The sequence below is a fragment of the Suillus fuscotomentosus genome, assembly GCF_016647785.1.
Source record: "Suillus fuscotomentosus strain FC203 chromosome Unknown F5891scaffold_25, whole genome shotgun sequence".
NCBI classification, from domain to species: domain Eukaryota; kingdom Fungi; phylum Basidiomycota; class Agaricomycetes; order Boletales; family Suillaceae; genus Suillus; species Suillus fuscotomentosus.
Window position 1 is genome coordinate 187,822 of NW_024539537.1, and position 18,326 is coordinate 206,147.

General features: G+C 47.4%; 6 protein-coding genes across 6 annotated transcripts; 4 read left to right on the plus strand and 2 right to left on the minus strand.

The window, feature by feature from the left end:
• The first annotated feature begins 485 nt into the window (after nucleotides 1-485).
• Nucleotides 486-3,259, plus strand: F5891DRAFT_1031669 (glycoside hydrolase family 13 protein). Its single transcript, XM_041361626.1, has 17 exons — nucleotides 486-555; nucleotides 623-946; nucleotides 995-1,087; nucleotides 1,141-1,187; nucleotides 1,239-1,398; nucleotides 1,445-1,529; nucleotides 1,587-1,773; nucleotides 1,823-1,829; nucleotides 1,876-1,959; nucleotides 2,012-2,162; nucleotides 2,208-2,290; nucleotides 2,338-2,370; nucleotides 2,419-2,473; nucleotides 2,523-2,597; nucleotides 2,650-2,778; nucleotides 2,857-2,915; nucleotides 2,969-3,259. Exons 2-17 carry the CDS (start codon nucleotides 846-848, stop codon nucleotides 3,216-3,218), a joined length of 1,599 nt encoding a protein of 532 aa, XP_041226325.1. The 5' UTR covers nucleotides 486-555; nucleotides 623-845; the 3' UTR covers nucleotides 3,219-3,259.
• A 677-nt stretch (nucleotides 3,260-3,936) lies between these two features.
• On the plus strand, nucleotides 3,937-6,083 carry F5891DRAFT_286496 (uncharacterized protein). Its single transcript, XM_041371206.1, has 4 exons — nucleotides 3,937-4,523; nucleotides 4,575-5,096; nucleotides 5,146-5,696; nucleotides 5,753-6,083. Exons 1-4 carry the CDS (start codon nucleotides 4,299-4,301, stop codon nucleotides 5,778-5,780), a joined length of 1,326 nt encoding a protein of 441 aa, XP_041226326.1. The 5' UTR covers nucleotides 3,937-4,298; the 3' UTR covers nucleotides 5,781-6,083.
• Nucleotide 6,084: 1 nt separating this feature from the next.
• Nucleotides 6,085-7,045, plus strand: F5891DRAFT_286533 (uncharacterized protein). Its single transcript, XM_041371207.1, has 2 exons — nucleotides 6,085-6,206; nucleotides 6,259-7,045. Exons 1-2 carry the CDS (start codon nucleotides 6,183-6,185, stop codon nucleotides 6,553-6,555), a joined length of 321 nt encoding a protein of 106 aa, XP_041226327.1. The 5' UTR covers nucleotides 6,085-6,182; the 3' UTR covers nucleotides 6,556-7,045.
• F5891DRAFT_951639 (glycoside hydrolase family 5 protein) lies at nucleotides 6,956-8,751 on the minus strand (the record flags this gene model as incomplete). The annotated part of the gene is made up of 5 exons (XM_041375061.1): nucleotides 6,956-7,501; nucleotides 7,553-8,021; nucleotides 8,084-8,371; nucleotides 8,424-8,542; nucleotides 8,599-8,751. The coding sequence occupies 5 exons, from the start codon at nucleotides 8,749-8,751 to the stop codon at nucleotides 6,956-6,958; spliced, it is 1,575 nt and encodes a 524-aa protein (XP_041226328.1).
• A 78-nt stretch (nucleotides 8,752-8,829) lies between these two features.
• F5891DRAFT_1128344 (uncharacterized protein) lies at nucleotides 8,830-10,426 on the minus strand (the record flags this gene model as incomplete). Its single annotated transcript, XM_041364269.1, has 3 exons — nucleotides 8,830-8,867; nucleotides 9,031-9,720; nucleotides 10,399-10,426. The coding sequence occupies 3 exons, from the start codon at nucleotides 10,424-10,426 to the stop codon at nucleotides 8,830-8,832; spliced, it is 756 nt and encodes a 251-aa protein (XP_041226329.1).
• Nucleotides 10,427-14,215: 3,789 nt separating this feature from the next.
• Nucleotides 14,216-17,747, plus strand: F5891DRAFT_1031702 (glycoside hydrolase family 55 protein). Its single transcript, XM_041361627.1, is given in 18 exon segments — nucleotides 14,216-14,527; nucleotides 14,581-14,634; nucleotides 14,692-14,724; nucleotides 14,775-14,890; nucleotides 14,941-14,992; nucleotides 15,051-15,199; nucleotides 15,252-15,273; nucleotides 15,325-15,390; nucleotides 15,516-15,568; nucleotides 15,615-16,105; nucleotides 16,159-16,472; nucleotides 16,528-16,705; nucleotides 16,764-16,872; nucleotides 16,982-17,058; nucleotides 17,109-17,237; nucleotides 17,385-17,480; nucleotides 17,500-17,640; nucleotides 17,691-17,747. The coding sequence occupies 17 exon segments, from the start codon at nucleotides 14,268-14,270 to the stop codon at nucleotides 17,599-17,601; spliced, it is 2,301 nt and encodes a 766-aa protein (XP_041226330.1). The 5' UTR covers nucleotides 14,216-14,267; the 3' UTR covers nucleotides 17,602-17,640; nucleotides 17,691-17,747.
• Nucleotides 17,748-18,326: the final 579 nt, after the last annotated feature.

Genomic DNA, 18,326 nt, shown 5'->3' on the forward strand with positions numbered 1-18,326 from the left:
CTGAGTGCCTCATCCATTCTGGTATCTTGTTGCACCTCTGCCACCGCATAGTTCACAAAATTTCAATATATTTATGTCCTATGATATGAATACATGTTTCGTTTACTTCTATTCTACTCCTGAACGTGCCTGCGACTTGGTGAAAATAACACGCCACATGAGTTGGTGAAATTTTACTTACATAAACCAAATTAGGAAGCCACCCCAATGGGGGATCATCGATCATCGATTAAGCCTTAAAGTTTGAGGCTGAAACTGACCAACTGCTAACCTTTTCGGTGTGGACTATGTGAGCTTCTAGGCATCGCTACAGTACATACTCCAGTAATGTTGCAAAGCATCGTGCACTCAGGGTCGAAGTACGGTATGTAACGTCTGTGAGAGATGACTTGTTTCACTGACATGAACTAAATTTTAGCCTAGTGACGTTACGACTCTAATGCCATCATTGATGCTGCCAGTGCTACCTCCGCGTTCTGATGGACTTTTTATGATGAATCCGGCGCCGCAATGACCTGAGCTGCCGGATTGTTTGGAGAAGATATGCATTATTGTGTACGTAGTCAAGCTCAAGCTTTAGATTACCTCCGGAGGGCCACATGATCCATTCTGATCATTCTAGTCGGTCATTTACTTCCACATGATGGTGATTCGGTACCTTCACGGTTCCCAGTTCGGGCAAGCCGCACTACTAAAATTTGATCAGAACGTTAGAATTCCACTTTCCTCTTCCCCCTTGCCAACATAGCTGTGTCCCACACGTTCAGCCCGACCTTCGCTCTCTTTGCCTCGAGCTTCGTTGGCTTCTACGCTCCTTATAACTCACGCTCGTTTTATTTCGTATCATGTCACATACTGCATTTCTCGCAGCTGCTATTCTTGCATTTGCCTTTCCTTATGTTTATGCCGCCACTTCCGACCAATGGCGAGGTCGATCAATTTATCAGTGCGTATCTAACCATTTCACCAAGTATCTGATTGATTAATTTTGTAGAGTCATCATCGACAGATATGCTTTGCCCGAAGGTGCTGACCCTAACCAATGCCCATCGGGGACTCGTACATGGTGTGGTGGGACCTGGAATTCGTAAGCACCGCGAGCGCTCCGAGTCATTCTTGCTTCATACTGACTTCCCACAGTCTTCGCCAGAATCTAGACTACATCCAAGATGCAGGTTTCACCGCAGGTGCGTGCAACTTCACTCGTAATCATTAAGATGTCTGACTTGATATTTCAGTCTGGATCAGTCCTGTTTCCCAAAACTATGAAGGTCCGGCTACGCCATATGGAGACCCCTACCACGGATACTGGATTGCGGATGCTTCTCAACTCAACTCTCGGTTTGGCACGTCTGACGATCTCAAGGGTCTTTCAGAGGAGCTGCATCGTCGTGGAATGTGAGTGCATTCACAGATCAGAATTCACATTGTTGAATCTTTCCAGGTACTTGATGGTCGATGTTGTTGTTAACGATGTCATGGCGACCTCGATAACCCCCGATTTATCTACATATATGTTCAAAGAACAGGTAAAATTACTCTTCCATGTGCTTCATACATTCAATTGCTGAGTCATTCATACGTAGTCGCGATACCATCCATATTGTGCCATAGATTGGAGTAACACCACTAGCGAGGAACAATGCTGGTTAGGCGACACCGTCGTTCCTCTTCCTGACCTCAACACGGAAGACCCAACTGTTGTTGCCGGGTTCGGTGACTGGATTCAGTCCTTGGTTAAGGAATACAATATTGATGGACTCCGGATTGATGGTGAGTGTGTTCAAACAGTTTTATGATCATAATATAACGACTTTACCAGCTGCGAAGTAAGGTTTCCCTCCATCCCCCCCACTCACACTAACTGAGGTGTAGACATGTCAATATCGACTTCTGGCCCGTGTTCTGTGGCAAAGCCGGTGTATTTTGCATAGGAGAAGTCTTTGGTTCAGATATCGAGTAAGGTCTCACCGGTCTGTCCTGCGCTGTTTAACACAGGTTTGTATTGCAGCGACGCTGCTCTCTACCAAGGATCCAATGCCCTTGACTCAATTCTGAACTATCCCATGTACACCGCGCTCCTTGATGCGTTCACCCTTCCTGGGCCACAGAATATGAGTGCTGTTGCAGATATGATTGGGCAGCAGGCAGCGAAGTTCAAGGTATGTGGTCCACACTTTTCTGTGAATGCACTTCAATGGTTGTAGGACCCCACACTTCTCGGAAACTTCATTGAAAATCAGGACATTCCTCGTTGGGCGAATATCTCTGTCGACCCACAAAGTTTATAGTAAACTCTTTCCTATATTGTATCCTGCAGATCCTAACTCAAAATAGCAACGCCATGGTGTTCAACTTTATGACTGATGGGTAAATTGCATCGTCGTGTTTGCTAACAAATCACTGACATGCGAGAAGTATACCCATTGTGTATTATGGTCAAGAACAAGGCTTCAGCGGGAACAGTGATCCTGTGAGTTGACCCTGCCATTTTATTTTGATGCACCTTAACATTGCCGCAGTATAATCGCGAGGCAATGTGGCCTTCGAAATATGCCAACAGTACAACATACCAACTCATAACCACATTGAATCAGGTATGCCATAGTTTGAATTTGAGGGCCTGATGTTAATCATTGCGTCTCACAGTTCCGCAATTTCTTGGTGAATAACACCCAATGGGCAACCACGCCGACGCAGGTGCTCACAACATCACCATACGGCATCGCAACCTTGAAAGGGGATTGTGTCTCCATCATGACCAATATCGGATCTCCCGTAAGTCCATGTGAACCTTGCAAATCTTTATCCCCGCATCTTCGATTTTTTTCTGATCTTACTATACCCTATTATTAGCCTCAAAACATCAGTATTCCCGTGTATACCCCGTACCTTGCAAGCGCATCACTCACCAAGTCAGCTGCTTCTCAAATTTAACTCGGACATCAGAACTCACATCGTGTTATAGTGTATTGACCTGTGAACAGTGGCCAGTGGGCAGCAATGGCACCATCAACGCACAATATAGTTTAGGAGGCGTGCCTCTTGTTCTCTATCCCACTACTCTTCTGCAGGATTCTGGTTTGTGCGGGAACTCGGACACCACGACAGGTTCGGCCACATACGTATCCTCGGCCCTGCGCATCCATCGTCCTGTCATATTTCTTTTAACTGTGTTGTCTTCTTTGTTGTTGGGCTTTTTGTCTTCTTTTTGGTGATGTTTAGGGACGCTAATGGATAAATTTTCATATTGACCGAAGTTTCTCACATCCTCAATCACTCTTGGGAGCTGTCTGGTGTGCCTTAGAGCAGGCATCGGTGATGTCAGGTAAGTTGAGTTGACTGGTATGTGGACCACGATTAAAATCGAAACGTGCAGGTATTCCAGGGTTAAGTGCGCTGTGGATGTTCTATTCGGATAGACTTGTAAACGTTTCCAAACGGTAAGTATGAATTCATCTGGCCAAGTGGTATGGTGCAGCACACAAGCTGGACAATTCGATCTCGCTGTTGGCCTGCTGTAAGTAGGTCAGCTGGACCCGCTCAACCGTTACACCAGAAGGTAGAATACTGAAAGCTTACCTTTAGTGACGGTATAATGCAGAGATTTCATGAGACGCAGTACCTGCCTATTCAGTTTAAGAGCAGAGTTCACTTGTATTACCACCTATGTACTAGCACCTTTTTCGATAACAGGAATTGTTTGAATTACCCAGGCCATCGAGCACAAGCTCTGGGCTGTTTCTGAGACATGATCCACAACAGTTTTTTGTGGTGACCACTGACCACCACTGCTAGACCTGGACAATTATAGCTCAAGTTAGACCTCGAGGTGGTCCGCGGTCGAAGTGCCGGAATGCCGTATTTGTTTGAAACCGAAGCTATGGCCAAACAAGACACATGTACACGATCTGTCCATTTGCGGCAATCAATGTTGAACGTTGAACTTCACAGCTAGGAGTCAACTATCAGGACTCGGAATCCACGAAGCTGTCATTCCCTCGACCGAACTCATCAAGCTAGCTAAGTCTGAGTGGAGGCTGTGCCTATTTGTATACATATCTTACTCCCGAAGGAGTATGCTGCTATCTGTGAGTGCTGCTGTGTCCAGTTACATTTCAGTAGGGCGATCAAAGATATTTGAGCTTCAAGCGGGCTATATCTCAGTGTCTCGCCTTCCACACTGACCACGTTTGAGGGCCACAGATCTGACGGTTCAAATTGAAATTTCAGGTTGTTTGTTTTCCACATCACTCCTTGGACCTCTCCTTAGCATCAGCATCAAGCTTGTCGACAAAATGTTTATCAATGGCACCCTCAAGCACAAATTCACTTTTCGGCGCAAGAGCGAGGGCTCTGCTTCCAGAGTCGAATTACCTGCGGATACAAAGCCTGTGATCGAGTCCAACTCGCCGACCGCAACATCTTCTCCTTCATCTTCGAAGGCTCACAAATTTCGCATTTTCTCCACTCTCACACACATCAAAAAGATGTCTCTGGCTAGCGTCTTCAAGAAAGGCCCTGTTAGTTCTCTTCTCAGTGTTATGCGCTACAGTCAACTCACTTGTTTTCAGTCGGTTCAAATACCTCCCACAGCGCTACCTTGTACAACATCTGCAGCTCCAGACATATCAAGACATGTCCTAGCTGTTTCTGAAGATGGTGTCTTACATCACACGATGCCCTTGGCAACAGAACATTGGGAGGGCGGTACAGAATTCGGGCTTATATCTTCCGCTATGGACAGATCCTCAGATCAGGAGGATACAAATCCCAATCCTCCTGGTAGTCGCATAGCAGATCGCGTTACCAGTTTGCGAATGAGAACTGCCGCAGTTTGGGCTAGCATTCCGGCCACCGTGGAAGGACTACCAGATTCATGCGCATCTAGTGAAACGTCTACTCCAGTCAAGTCCCAGATGAATTCCTTGGAGCACTATGAGACTACAACTGTCGCGTCTGCAACGGTGGACAGCCCATCGTTTTCGTCACCTGCTACTTCTGTCACGGCAGTGTCAGATTGGGGTCCGCGGGACTCTTTGGCCAATCTCAGCATGACAGGTTACAAACAAGAGCGGATACGCGTAATGCCAAAAGTATGTGTCATGTTTCTGGGTCAAAATCGAGGCTTATGTCATTGTGAAGGTCTTACCTGCGTTGGATGTTGTCTCTCTTGCACAGCTGCCAGAGCTGGGTTTGGCATATGCCAAACCTCCGTCTGAATGTCGGACGCCCAATGGGGACAAACTCGATCATACCCCCAGTACTCCTACATCTGGTTGGGAGTCATCCCCTGAGATACCAAGTAGCTCATCAGGACAGCGCGCAAGTTCGCGAGCAGCTGGACACCTGGACTCACCTTCTCCGAGCCCTCGAATGGCTCGTACTATACCAAGCACTGCCGGCTACCCCGACACTGCCAAGCGATCCTTCCATTGGTTACCAGTCGTGCAACTTTTCACGAATTCGGACGAAGACCTCGCAACGTCCAGCATCCGAGGCTCTCTTACTGATCTATTCCAGGGACCGCTTGCAGCGGAGATGCCCCTTCACCCATGGTCGTGCGCAAAGATAGCTTGTGCTGAAACCAAGCGAGCGTCTCGTAAGAAGCAAATGGACAAGGAGGGCTTCTTTACACGCATATCTCGCTTCTTGGAGGCTGGTCCTCAAGACAGTATTCCTGTCTCATCCAAAAGGTATGCCTTCACAATGTAGTCTTCCGCTTTGGAATCGATGCTGATAACTCGCACAGGCAGAAACACTTACTCAGGACTACATGAGAATTTCTCTCTATCACTGTTGCTTGTGTTTTTTATTCTCATCGTCATCCCATGGTATCACCTTTCATTGATGCGCTCTGGAGCACATTATCAGCCTAGTTTATGATACATCGCACACATCCATTTTCTATCCATCGCATAGTATTCATCGTCACGTTCTCTCGCTCTCGTTCTCGAGTTATCCGCTTTTTCATTGCAATTGGACCATAGGAAGTCGTGTTATCTGTCTACTTACAGCTCTGGTATACGGTACAAGACTACATTACCCCGGATCTGCAATTATCGGCTTTCAAATATTCAGGCTGCAGTGCAAACTTGAATTTAGTCATTGAGGCTAGGCTGTGCTGCGGGGTTTATATTACACACGTCACTCCGGATCCGACTCCACCTCTTGACCAGAACATGTCTTCCGGAACTACTGCACAAGCAAGTACACCATGAAGTATGTGAATCAGGCATTTGACATTCATGAATGTAGGACCCTACATGGAGATCGAGGGAACAAGGTGAAGAAGCACAATACATTCGCGAGAAGGCGAGGCTTCCCAAGGGGCTACTCATCAATCATGGCAAGCATTACTTACTGGCTTTCTATACACAGGAGCAAGCTCAGCTCGCTGCTCTCCATGAGGAGCAGGAAAAGCGCTCCACTACATCTAATAACAATACCACAAAGGATGCTGCATCATCCACCAAGGACCGTGATTTTGAAGGTGGCTTTGGTGGCCAAGAAGATTTGGAAGATCGGTACGCAACAACTAGCGGAGAGCACTAGCTTGGGCCTAGCATTACAGGTATTGTTGAACAAGCATAATTAAGCGTATCAGAAGTACGAGCAACACGAGACACGATAGGTGAAAGAAAATGATAGCTAGGATGTTATATAAACGGATGTCGGTGTATGTCCTATGTATGCCCGCGGAATATGTAATGGGTCCGTCAGACGTGTAGGTAGGATTGAAAGATAGTAATACTGTCAAAAGGAAAGATACGATATAAGTAATTGAAGTTCAGTTTGAATATAACACAAGGGGGTTGGTTATTCAGTAAGTCAACTGATGAAATCCATCGTTTTACCGTCCTCCAGATCAAGTAGCCCAGGAAAATCCAATATTAGTAGTCCAGTCAAATTCACAAGAAGAAAAGTTGTCCCATCCCAAAATTAACGAGCAGCGTTATGATTGATGACGAGCGATGGGGGTGATGAGTGGAGCAGGAACCGCTCGAGCGGCAGCTCCACTGCTACAAAGGGGTGAAGGTGGTGCGGCGGTCCCAATCCATGGATTGAGATAGCTGCACGATGCAATACCAACCATTCCACTTGCAGTGTCGGAGGGATTCTCCCAGCCATCCCCAGCACTGGCAGTTTTGACAGCATGACCAGAAGAGTACGTGAATGTAGGAGGGGGAAGGGTTGCCACAGTTCCCGTGGGGGTATAGGAAGGCAACAAGGAGACAGCACCGGCATTACTGATCTGAGCAGGCGGCCAGGTGTACGATGAAGTAACGGCTGCAGCAATCTGGCCTGCACCTGCACCCCCCGTTTGCCATGCTTGGAGAGGAGGACTCCATATACCTTGATTTGCGCAGGTTCCTGATGCAACGCGAGGGTCTGCAGGCATCCACCCATTCTGCAGACCAAGCTGGTACGACCATTGCGGTGACTCAACGACACCAGAAGTAGAAGAGTTTCCGATTTTCCATGTCCAGAAGAACCAGTTCTATGGACATTAATTCATATGGAACCACAACTTCTAAAGATGATCGCTTACCTGCAAAGCATCCATGCTGGCCAAGGCGAATTGCTCAATGCTTGATTTCATGGTCGAGTTCCAACCCTGCCAGTCCGTCCATGGCGTGCAGCTCCCTATGACAGGCCAGGTTCCTGGAGTATATGTACCCTCATAACGTGTTCCAAGTCCCACACCGTTCAGATAAAGACCGCAGTCAGTAACAGCATTACTGAATTCTCCGGCAGCTGTGAACCCGAATGCGTTCATGGAGGTGTTCATCATGCCACCCCAGGTAGTGCATGGAGTCTGAGCGTAAGATGACATAGGGGCAGAAGACTGGCCGTCAAAGCAGATATAAGGATGGTCATCGAGAGCAATGCGATCTGCATTCGGGAGCCAGCCGGCCCATTGAGGAAGACCGAGGAATCCGTCGTGATAGGAAATGAAGGGACCATTGCCTGCCCCAATGCCCGAAGCCTCGCGGACGTTATCGTATGCCTGCATATAGCTGCAGTGCAAATTATGTTACCGTTACCGAGTGCGGTGGACCACAATCATTAATACACTTACTACCGAGAGAGAGCATCCTGGCCGATCGGGGTTCCTTGGGGCTCGTTTGTAATGCCGAAAATGATAACAACATCCTGGTACTCAGGCTGAGATATGAACTCGGCGAGGATCCGAATATAATCTAGTGATCGCTGGGCATTTGCGATACCCATTGGGCCGTAGAGAACGTTTATTGACCCGAACTTGCCGGAGTGATTCCACCCATTCTGGCTTCCAGGAAGGGCATGGAAGTCGAGGTTAATGCGAAGACCATACTTACGAGCCCACTGAATGGCCTTTAAGAAATATCTAAAACTTGCTTCAGCAGGGTAACGGGATTGGAAGGATGATGCGGACATACGTCCACGAGGTCTTGGGGAGGAACGGTTCGCCTGATCGTACCTCGATCGCCCAGTATGGCAGGGGAATACGAACGAAGTTCAGTCCTGCTCCAGCAATTTCGGCAAAATCTTGTTCGGTCTGGTAACCGATTAACATCATCAGTTCCTTCACTTGCGACGTGCAGAAAAACTTACAATGAACGTTTGATAATGCGTTTCCAGTTGCGACAAACCGCCACCTGGTGATGTATCAGCGGCCATAGCTTCGCTCAGTGTCCACTCATCAATAGCTGTAGGATATTTCTGGTAAAGAGCGGGTGCGCTAAGATAAATATAAGTAAGGTTCATGGTTCTCAGCAGCAAAGATAGACTTGCATAAACTAGTACGAAACATTAGTACAGTGTATTAGTCAAACTGAGACCAACTCACGGGTTCCGTAGTAAGCCAACCACCCAAATTGACGCTATAAAAAACAATGGGTCATTGCAGGTACATGGAACGACAGAGAGAAGCATACCCAAAAATCTTATCAATGCCGAACCTGAAGGTCTGGTTGAGGGGAAGGGTCCACGACTGAGCCTGAGCATTGTTGTTGAATGGATCTTGAGGATCCCAATACCAGGTACCACCAAAAGGGTTCAAGTACGTGAATGTAGTACCATCCTCCATCGTGATGGTGCTGCCATTGCCACCAGTGACGACATCGGAGGCAGGTTGACCGGATGAAGAGGTCGAGGTGGAGGTGGGACTGCTGGGAGAGCCAGAGCTATTATTCGACGACGATGATTTTGGCTTGATCACGACGAAATATATAGGGACAACGATAGCAACGAGTACTATGGCAGCTGCGAGAATTGAGCCAGCTATGATAAGTCCGCGCTTTGACTTTACACGTGGGATTGCGTATGCTGACCGCTTCTCAGCAAGGTAACGAGGGGAGTTGAGATTCCCACCCTGACCAGAGCCAGAGTTGTACTCGGGGTCATTGGGATCATCATGGTAGGTAGCAGATTGTTCTGTCTGAGGAGTGTCATTATTCAAGGCGTAGACAGAGGAAGTAACGACAGAAGGTGCTGTTCTGAAGGTATTTTGAGTATTTTGTGACGCGAAGGAATCTCGATATCCATTGGAGGGATCGTCGTACAAAGCTGCACCAAGAAAGCGTGGTTGGGCTGCACCCGGGGGTGGGGTGTCAGAAAAATAAGACATTTCGACAGGCGGAGTGTCGAAACCGGAGGCATGGGGAGAGGGAAGATCGCTATAAACGGAGTCCCTGGGCGCATCTTGAGTCAAGGGCAAAGGATCGTAAGGAATATCTTGAGAGTGTGCGTTATTATTGGGATACATGGTATCGGGAGGAGGGGAAACGATGATTTCAGGCTGCGGGTCCTGGCTGTCCATGGATGGAAGAGAACGTTAGTTCGGCATAACAGAAATGAAGGAGAGCTTTATGTAAATGGCTGCGCTGAATGGCCTCATGGGATACGAATCTGATCATCCAGTAGAAAATAGACTTACTGTCTAGGGATAGTGGCAGTGACTAAGACAAAAGTCTAGTCAACGCCAGTTACACAGCAGGGATAGCTAAACGAGAGAGCTGAGAGGTAATGGTGGGGTTAGAAGAAGAACAAATACTCGGCCGCTCGCGGGACAGCCGGCGAGAACGTTCTCAGTCCGATTTGTGATACTGCCTCCGAGACTTACGAAACTGTCGAACTTGTCTTGCTTAAATTACCTGTCGTGAGGTCTGCTGATCGGCCGGGCTCGTTCAGAATTCGATGAACAATTCAGTATTATGGCAAGTTCGTTCAAAAATACCATCCAGTTACAGCCTTCTGGGATATCGAACCAAAGTACGCGCGCTATTACAAGCTAGCCTATCTGAGATTCGAGAATTTCTGCTGGAAATCTTTGAGAACGAACCGGACCACTCAAGAAGATGACTGGGACGCGGCTGACGACGAAGGAGGTATCAAAGTGTGCGACCTTGCCACCGATTTGCTTTATATTGCGACTCCCCATAGCTGTCTTGTGAATTCGAAGCATCGAATTTGCAACTTCCCTTGGTGAACCCATTGAAAACTATTTTCCTTCTATGGCAAGGGCAAACCTACCCTGAACCAATTGGGCCGCTCTTGGCCATAACACCACGTCACTAACTACTTGTATCCACTCGTGAACGTCTGCACCTGTGCGCGCAAGTATCACTTGGTCAGGCCCCGACGTCAAGGGACAAAACGGCACCTCCTATCTGTCCAGCAAGGCACAGATTTTTAAAAGGGCCTCTCCAAATTCGACATTGGGCGGCCCCAGGGACCTTACGAGGCAAGTCAAGATTTCCTCTCCTGTGCCATCTATGTTCATTCCGTCTAGACCGTGATATGATTGCGTTGTACATAATAAAAGGTGCGCAGTCGTCCAGCCTTAGCAGTCCGCCAGAAATTTAATGTCGTAATCTGTTATCAACAGGAGATCAGCACCGCAGAAGCCGACAGCTCTTCAAGCTCCCAAATTTCAAACCTTGCTAGTCGCCACCCTCAACTCACCAAATACGTCACATAGCCATAGCAGGTGTGATTCCAATCGCCGTTGATGCGCCCTCCTGAATGAGTTTGCTTATGTACACTGACCACTTTCACGGAGTTGCCCAAAATCAGTTTTCATGGTATGATAAAAAAGTAGCGCAGAAATTTGGCGTGTCAAAGCTGCCTGCATCAACATGCCTCTCACCAGACGGAAATCGTGTGCGTTTCAGAGTCTCATTACCTTCATTACTCAAATGAACACTCCCAGTGACTGCTGTCGGTGCATGTCGGATCCGAAATCAATACACTGCAAATACTCAGGATCATGACAATCTATAATAGGGGAACTCATTTCGAATGTCACCGGTCACATGTGAGACCCTATGACCTACACGCGCCCGGGCAGGCAGCCTTTGGGTTCCGGTCTAAACTTATGCTCGGCAGACGTTACCTCGTGTACTCTATAATAGCTGCGCACTTGGAAGACCCATCACACCCATCACCCACTTACGTGAGAGCTCGGACGTGTTGCAAGACTTTTGATGTGTTTCACATATATATGATAACATCGGTTCTCTTGATTTATTTCTTCGACAAGTATTTTCAGAACATTGCAATCACCTGATCCACCACACGATTCGGTTCCGATCTATCCGTGATGCAGCTTCCCAGGTAAGCACATCCACAGATCATCAAAGAGATATTTGTGTTTCCCAGTTCGCCGTGATTTCGGGTTGCTAAACTTAGCTATTGCAAGGACGGCATACTACATAGCCAACGGAAGCCGTTCGGATTGCAATCACTTATAAACTTATTGCCTGATCGATCTCGCATCGATCGTGCGCAATATGCCCAGTACTGTATCAGTTTTCTCCATCTGACGCTTTAGCTCCAACTATTCAAATTTCATCCACACAACAAGCGGTTGCTACAAGGAAGAGCAAACAAAGTTCCTTGATCGCCTTCTATACTTAGCCGACCCGAGCGGCCAAACGGTATTCTCGAGTCGCGGCGTGGGTGTGCACGTGGTAACACTCTCAGAGCTACCCTGTGCAAAGCGCATGTCGATTTTCACACCGACTGACTGGCACGTGCACGCACAAGTACTGTCGGCTGGCCCAGGAACGAGTGAAGCCAATGTGCTCATGACATAAGGAAAGGATCGACTGAGAAGGAACCACGGAATGCGAATCTGCAGTGCGAAAGACGAAGGGAGTGGGGAGAGGTCTGACACAGATTTTCGGGAGTGTTCGGCCAGTGCGCCGATCAAGGTCTGTCGCTGTCTTAGCATCATATGCTGATTATCTCACTTGCGGTGCTCGATCAATTCAACCTACAGCAAGACGCTCTAATTTGTCACCGACCATGAGCAGGTTTCAAATTTATATCGTTCATGACTCATCTTTTCTTCTTGTCTAAGGTACCCCCCGCTATTTTCCACTTCACCGCACCAAATTCACTCGTCGGTCACTTTCGCTGCTCTCGTCCTTCTCCAGCGATTAAAGGCACACTTTCGTACCGCTTGAGGATCTTTGGGTCACCGATTTTTGTGTCCACTCAGATCTGTTTTACACCAATGGGAGCGGTCTCCGTGGTCATATGCGGCCGCTGTGCCCGCGACACCCGAAGTCAATGGCGTGATACACTCGTTGGGATCCAACCAGTACAGTAACAATGTAACCAGCCAGAGCCCACATATGAGGAGAACTGTCCATGACATTTTAAATTGGCAATTGGATATATTCGTTAATGTGCTACATGAATACAATGTAGTTAACGGGATTGTGTGAATGCCAGCAGCGAGAGTGGTGATGAAAACAGTAACGAAGGAGACATCAACGAGGGAAAGACAATGACTAAAGGAACACGAGCAATGCACAAATGGACATGGTAACGAGGGGTGAACCGGGGGGAAGAAAGACAAAAGCTGGATGATCGTCCGGGGGCGGTGGGTTGTATTCTATATAAATTCGAGGCACGAGAACTAATTGTGTAGAATGCGCGAGGTCTATGTGGCGAAACAGTTTCTCAAGTTGTCAACTTCCTTACCTCGTACTAGCACCTGCAAATCCTCGACTGCTCAAATACACTCAGGCTCTCGTTTCGTCAGAACCATTACTAGTACAACCGCCTTCCGCTCTTTTGTAGCAGCCAGCGCCTCGTTTCATTCCATTAAAATCTTCGTTTTGTTGCTGGTAGTAAATGTACTTGACGTATCCGAGTCATTTTTGGCCTCAATTCTGCATCGCGAGTGCTGTGAATCATCCTGAACTTTCTCCACACGTTCGAAACAATCTTTCAGGTCGGAAAATCCTTCGGGTTTGAGTCCAAGCTAATCGATGGATATACGTGGAGGATTATATGTATGTGGTGATGTTAAGTGGAACCGAACATCTAGGGAAGAGTCTGGGTGTGCGCATGAATGACGGTGAGGTTGCCGGAACCGAGCAACTTGAAGGTCCGAGTCGGAGTGCTGACAGGTTCTCGCCACGTACATAGCGCCGTTCGATGTCCCGCAGCCAACGTAACGCTCCCTAAACCAGGACTGGCCCATCCGCATCAGTACTCAGTACTCAGTTCTCAGCTGATACCGGCCGGCCAGCGCATACTGCCCATGTTTATACTATCTCACCAAACCCTAGCCAGCGCACACGCCCGGAGGGTGCCGCCCACCAAGGGCCCATCTGTAAGCCTTACTGCAGTCTGCGCTCATGCAGTCATTTTTTACCAAGGCTAGCCTGATTCAGCCTAGTGCCCGTTGAGGCCTAGTACTAGTGTGTCTTTAAACACTCTCGGCAAGTCGATAGGCTTTTCGCTTTGAATATTATGTCAATGTATGCGATGCAAAAATTGGGTCGTTCGTTCGTTCAACGTCAACCTTCGCTCTGTATATCGTTGATGCGACTGAACATCTTCGTAGCTTATGCGACCCTACATGATGTATAATCACATCGAAAAGATGCAGTCTCCTTTTCAAAGCCTATAGCTAGTTTAAACACATATGGGCGCTAGTTGGCGAGCGAAGTACCTACTACATTTGTACATTGCACGGCATTTGACTTTACGCCTACTATAGTAGCACCGTCGCGAATGCTAGCTGGCAAATGTCCGGATTCCACGCGTTTCAACTGCGGGTCACTTGTGCCAACAATCTCATTATCGGGTTTGTGTTCAAGGCGACGTTCCTCCGTCGCACGATGTGGACACCATATATTCAAATAAAAAAGATTCAGTATGCTTCGATTGTACCTTCAGGCAAATATAAAGTGGATCCGAAACTTGGTCGGGTGCCAGCGTTTCCTTCGTTGCACTCTGCGGATCTCACTCGCCGGTAAGGCATGGTGCTCGCAAGCTTACTTTTGCTCGTCCTCGGCGCGATCGTGAGTCCGACCACCCAGGTCGCCGCACTGGGATCAGCATGTGGTGTGCCTCTCACTACAGGAAACGCGTTGTGGGGAGAGCCTTACTGGCTTGAGAACATCCACCATCAGGGTGTGGCACCGTTTGCACCTAATGCGACAAAATACAAAGTGTTCCGGAACGTGAGGGAGTATGGAGCTGTGGGTGATGGTGTGCATGATGATACTGCTGCTATCAAGTGCGTTGTCCTTCGCATCGATGATCTTATCCTAGCGCTCATTTTTTTTGTAGTGCTGCAATATCCACCGGTAGCAGATGTGGTAACTTGACTTGCGGTTCATCAACGTAAGTCACAACTTTTCCAAGATATCTAGTGCACCCTCAGGCTCGATGGCTCGTTAGAACCACTCCGGCAGTGGTCTACTTCCCAACAGGGTGAGTATCTGTGTAGAGTGCCAAGTTCATTTTCTGATGGGCTTCATCAGGACCTACCTCGTGTCTGCTCCGCTTCATGCATACTACTACACAGTCATGGTGGGCGATGCAAGAACACCCCCGACGTTGCTTGCCAGTGCTAACTTCACAGGAATAGCTGTAATTGGTGCGGAGCAGCCTCTTTAGTGTTATAGTACCAACTAACGGCGAGATCAGACGGTGACCCGTACACAAACAATCAAAACTGGTATACCAACCAGGTTAGCTTGTATGTATCTTTCGAATTTCATTGTATGCACGACATTGATGTCCTTTCATTATGAAAGCTACCGGTCAGCGCGTAATTTCGTTATCGACCTCACACGAATGCCTGCGAATGTCTCGGCCACTGGCATTCACTGGCAAGTCTCACAGTCGACGTCGCTGGTCAACGTGGTAGTCAACATGTCTACCGAACCTGGAAACAACCACCAGGGTATGTTTTTGTCGTGAATGATGTGATGATGTTCATTTATTCCTGTTCCTAGGCATGTTTATGGAGGATGGAAGGTAAGTGAACATCGCTATATCGACAAACATTATATATGAACATTAGCAAAGTGGTGGCTTCATGGGAGATCTCGTATTCAACGGTGGAAAGTATGGTATCTGGGTCGGAAACCAACAGTAAGTGTTTGCGTCCATGTTGCTTTTCAAGTCCCGTAGCATATGATACGTCTTCTCACAGGTTTACCGTGCGTAATCTCACTGTCAACAATGCAAACACAGGTAAGATTTATGATGTATGTCAGTATACTGGACCCATATCACTTCCCCCAAGCTGTGTTCGGATCATGGAACTGGGGTAATATTTGATCTTTTGTTGTGAGTGCGCAATTGATGAGGTATAGGATGGACATATCAACGCGTCATAATCAATGACTGTCAAGTCGGTTTTAATCTCTCAGGTGGCGGGAATGGAGGAGAGGCCATCATTGACGCAGTGGTCACAAATACTCCTGTTTTCATCAAGACACCCAAGCCGATAAATGGCTCTGTTTCAGGATCCCTCGTATTGAATAACATCCATCTCAACAACGTTTCCACAGCTGTCATGGAAAACGGTACTACTATCCTTGCTGGTGGAACCAGGACCGTTCACTCGTGGGGCAAGGGTAACATTTATACAGGAACGCACCCGAACGGAACGTTCACACAGGGCAAGATACACTCTGCGCATAAGGATTCGTGCCTTTTGGACCATAATGGCTTCATCGTCAGCAAAGGACATCCCATGTATGCTGACTATTCAGTCGACCAGTTCAAGAGCGTCAGATCATTGGGGGCCGTTGGAGATGGAATTGCGGATGATACTGAAGCTATTAAAGCCGTGCTCGCAAAGGTATCTTTACACGATGGTCTGACAATTTTTATGCTGATTGAAATGTGGGGCAGTACGCTGGATGCTACATCATATATGTCGATGCTGGCATCTATAAGGTTACTTCGACTATACAGGTTCCGGCAGGAACACGAATTGTTGGAGAGGCTTGGTCCCAGATTATGGGCGCCGGCCTCAATTTCAATAATAAAGAAGACCCCAACGTTGTTGTACAAGTCGGTACACCGGGTTCGCAGGGCATTACGGAGATTACAGATATCGTATTCACGACGCAAGGACCAGCTGCAGGCGCCATTGTCGTGGAGTGGAACGTCCACGATCCGCCTGGTCTCCAAGGAGCTGCAGGAATGTGGGATTCGCACTTCCGGTGAGTCCCTTTTGATCTTATTTGGAGTTTGTTCGCTGATTTGCATCTGTGACAGGCTCGGCGGAGGCGAGTTTAATGTTTTATCACATGCGGACGTTGACTTATCATTCTTCATTTTAGCCAATGGGACCCATCTCCAAGACGCAGAGTGCCCTGCGGGATCCTTTAATCCAGAATGTTTTGCAGCCTTCCTTGCTTTGCACATCACGTATGGTGCATCGGCTTACCTTGAGGTGCGGCGTTATGAACTTAGCAATAGTAGTGCACTAATTTCCAATTTCTTTCACCAAGGGAACATGGGTTTGGCTGGCAGATCACGATCTCGACGGCTTTCACCAGCTAACCTTGTTCAGCGGGAGAGGTATTTTGTCTCATTCTCAGGGTCCTGTCTGGATGATTGGTACAGGCGAGTTTGTCCTTCTAAGTACAAGACGGGTATACTGATTTCGCATAGCCTGTAAGTATCGTACCTTGGGTGTCACTCATCAATTCATAGATGTTCTCTACAGCGGAACATCATGTGCTCTACCAGTATAGTTTAGTTGGAGCGAAAAACCATTACATGGGTCTGATCCAGACTGAGACGGTAAGTTAATCCAAAGACGAAATGAGTTTACTTCTGATCTCTCTGCATAGCCTTACTTCCAACCTGATCCTGCACCACCAGGGCCATTCGATATCTCAAACGTTTACGACGATCCGACGTTTGCAAATGGCACAACTATGGCTTGGGGTCTCTGGGTGCAATCATCCACTGATATCATCGTGTTTGGTTCGTCTGAATCATGTGCTCATGTGATGCTTGTGTTTACGTGTTATGCATTTTTCCCAAAGGTTCCGGTCACTACAGTTTCTTCCAGGTGAGGCATAGCCGAAGTGAACTGGGTCGTTTCTAACCTTGCCTCTCACCAGAACTACAGCACGGCATGTGGGAGTAACACTACATGTCAAACGCAGATCGTCAATGTGGACTGGACCTCTTCCATCAGCATATACAATCTGGCAACCGTAGGGGACAAGATACCAGCTTAGCATCGAAGAGAACGGGATCATTTACTTTGCGAACGACTCGGAAGGCTTTTCGTCCACTGTGACGCTATGGAGCCCTGCGCGAGCTATCTACCCATAAATTTTATATCCCATAGAATCCATATACCCCTTATTTATTCTTCTTCGATCACAATTAGTGAGAGAGGCTCTTTATTGCGATATAACAGTCATTTCTCTGCAAACACATGTGTGCAAACTTCTTGACTGCCTCCTGTGCGATCTTTGCATCCATTCTTTGTTTCAACTTCTTACTATTTACTTACATCTAGTACTGGACAGTTTATGGTCTTCGCTTTAATTACTGTAGTAATTCTGGTCATGCATTTGTAGCTGAGACATCAAGGTACTTGGGCACCTGACTCTACATTGGATCTACTTGATGAATGGTGCTTGATTTAAGGTGACTACTTGGTGAGTGTCATTTAAGTTTGAGCATCCAACTTTGTCTACCACATGATTGATTGGTCAGACAAACAGTGATCAGGCTAGGCTGAGCATCAGCTTGGTTCAGATGCTGATGAGATTGCCACTGGATGGAAGGGAAACTTGACAAGTGTAATGCATTAATAATGATGGTCAATTTAATGCATTTATTTCAAAGGGGCACATTTGATGTTGCCACTGAAGCAAAGTGACTTCGGGGTAACTTCACTTCACTTTGAAAATGTGAGAATTTGGTTGGCTTCATTGTTCCGAAGTCAGTTAAAGTGCCACTTCATCCACTTCAAGAGGTGAATCAAAGTTATCACATAGATTAATCATCATCACTGCACATCTGAGGACCTCTATGTGCCCCCTGTCTCT

Excerpts from the sequence above, each read along its gene's own strand:
- F5891DRAFT_1031669 (XM_041361626.1), top strand. The coding sequence starts at position 846 with ATGTCACATACTGCATTTCTCGCAGCTGCTATTCTTGCATTTGCCTTT. Across the intron at positions 1,188-1,238 it reads AGATGCAGGTTTCACCGCAG|TCTGGATCAGTCCTGTTTCC; the intron begins GTGCGTGCAACT and ends TTGATATTTCAG. Across the intron at positions 2,779-2,856 it reads TGACCAATATCGGATCTCCC|CCTCAAAACATCAGTATTCC; the intron begins GTAAGTCCATGT and ends CCCTATTATTAG.
- F5891DRAFT_286496 (XM_041371206.1), top strand. The coding sequence starts at position 4,299 with ATGTTTATCAATGGCACCCTCAAGCACAAATTCACTTTTCGGCGCAAG. Across the intron at positions 4,524-4,574 it reads GCGTCTTCAAGAAAGGCCCT|TCGGTTCAAATACCTCCCAC; the intron begins GTTAGTTCTCTT and ends ACTTGTTTTCAG. Across the intron at positions 5,097-5,145 it reads GGATACGCGTAATGCCAAAA|GTCTTACCTGCGTTGGATGT; the intron begins GTATGTGTCATG and ends GTCATTGTGAAG.
- F5891DRAFT_286533 (XM_041371207.1), top strand. The coding sequence starts at position 6,183 with ATGTCTTCCGGAACTACTGCACAA. Across the intron at positions 6,207-6,258 it reads CTTCCGGAACTACTGCACAA|GACCCTACATGGAGATCGAG; the intron begins GCAAGTACACCA and ends TCATGAATGTAG.
- F5891DRAFT_1031702 (XM_041361627.1), top strand. The coding sequence starts at position 14,268 with ATGGTGCTCGCAAGCTTACTTTTGCTCGTCCTCGGCGCGATCGTGAGT. Across the intron at positions 15,200-15,251 it reads ACCTGGAAACAACCACCAGG|GCATGTTTATGGAGGATGGA; the intron begins GTATGTTTTTGT and ends TCCTGTTCCTAG. Across the intron at positions 16,106-16,158 it reads TTAAAGCCGTGCTCGCAAAG|TACGCTGGATGCTACATCAT; the intron begins GTATCTTTACAC and ends AATGTGGGGCAG.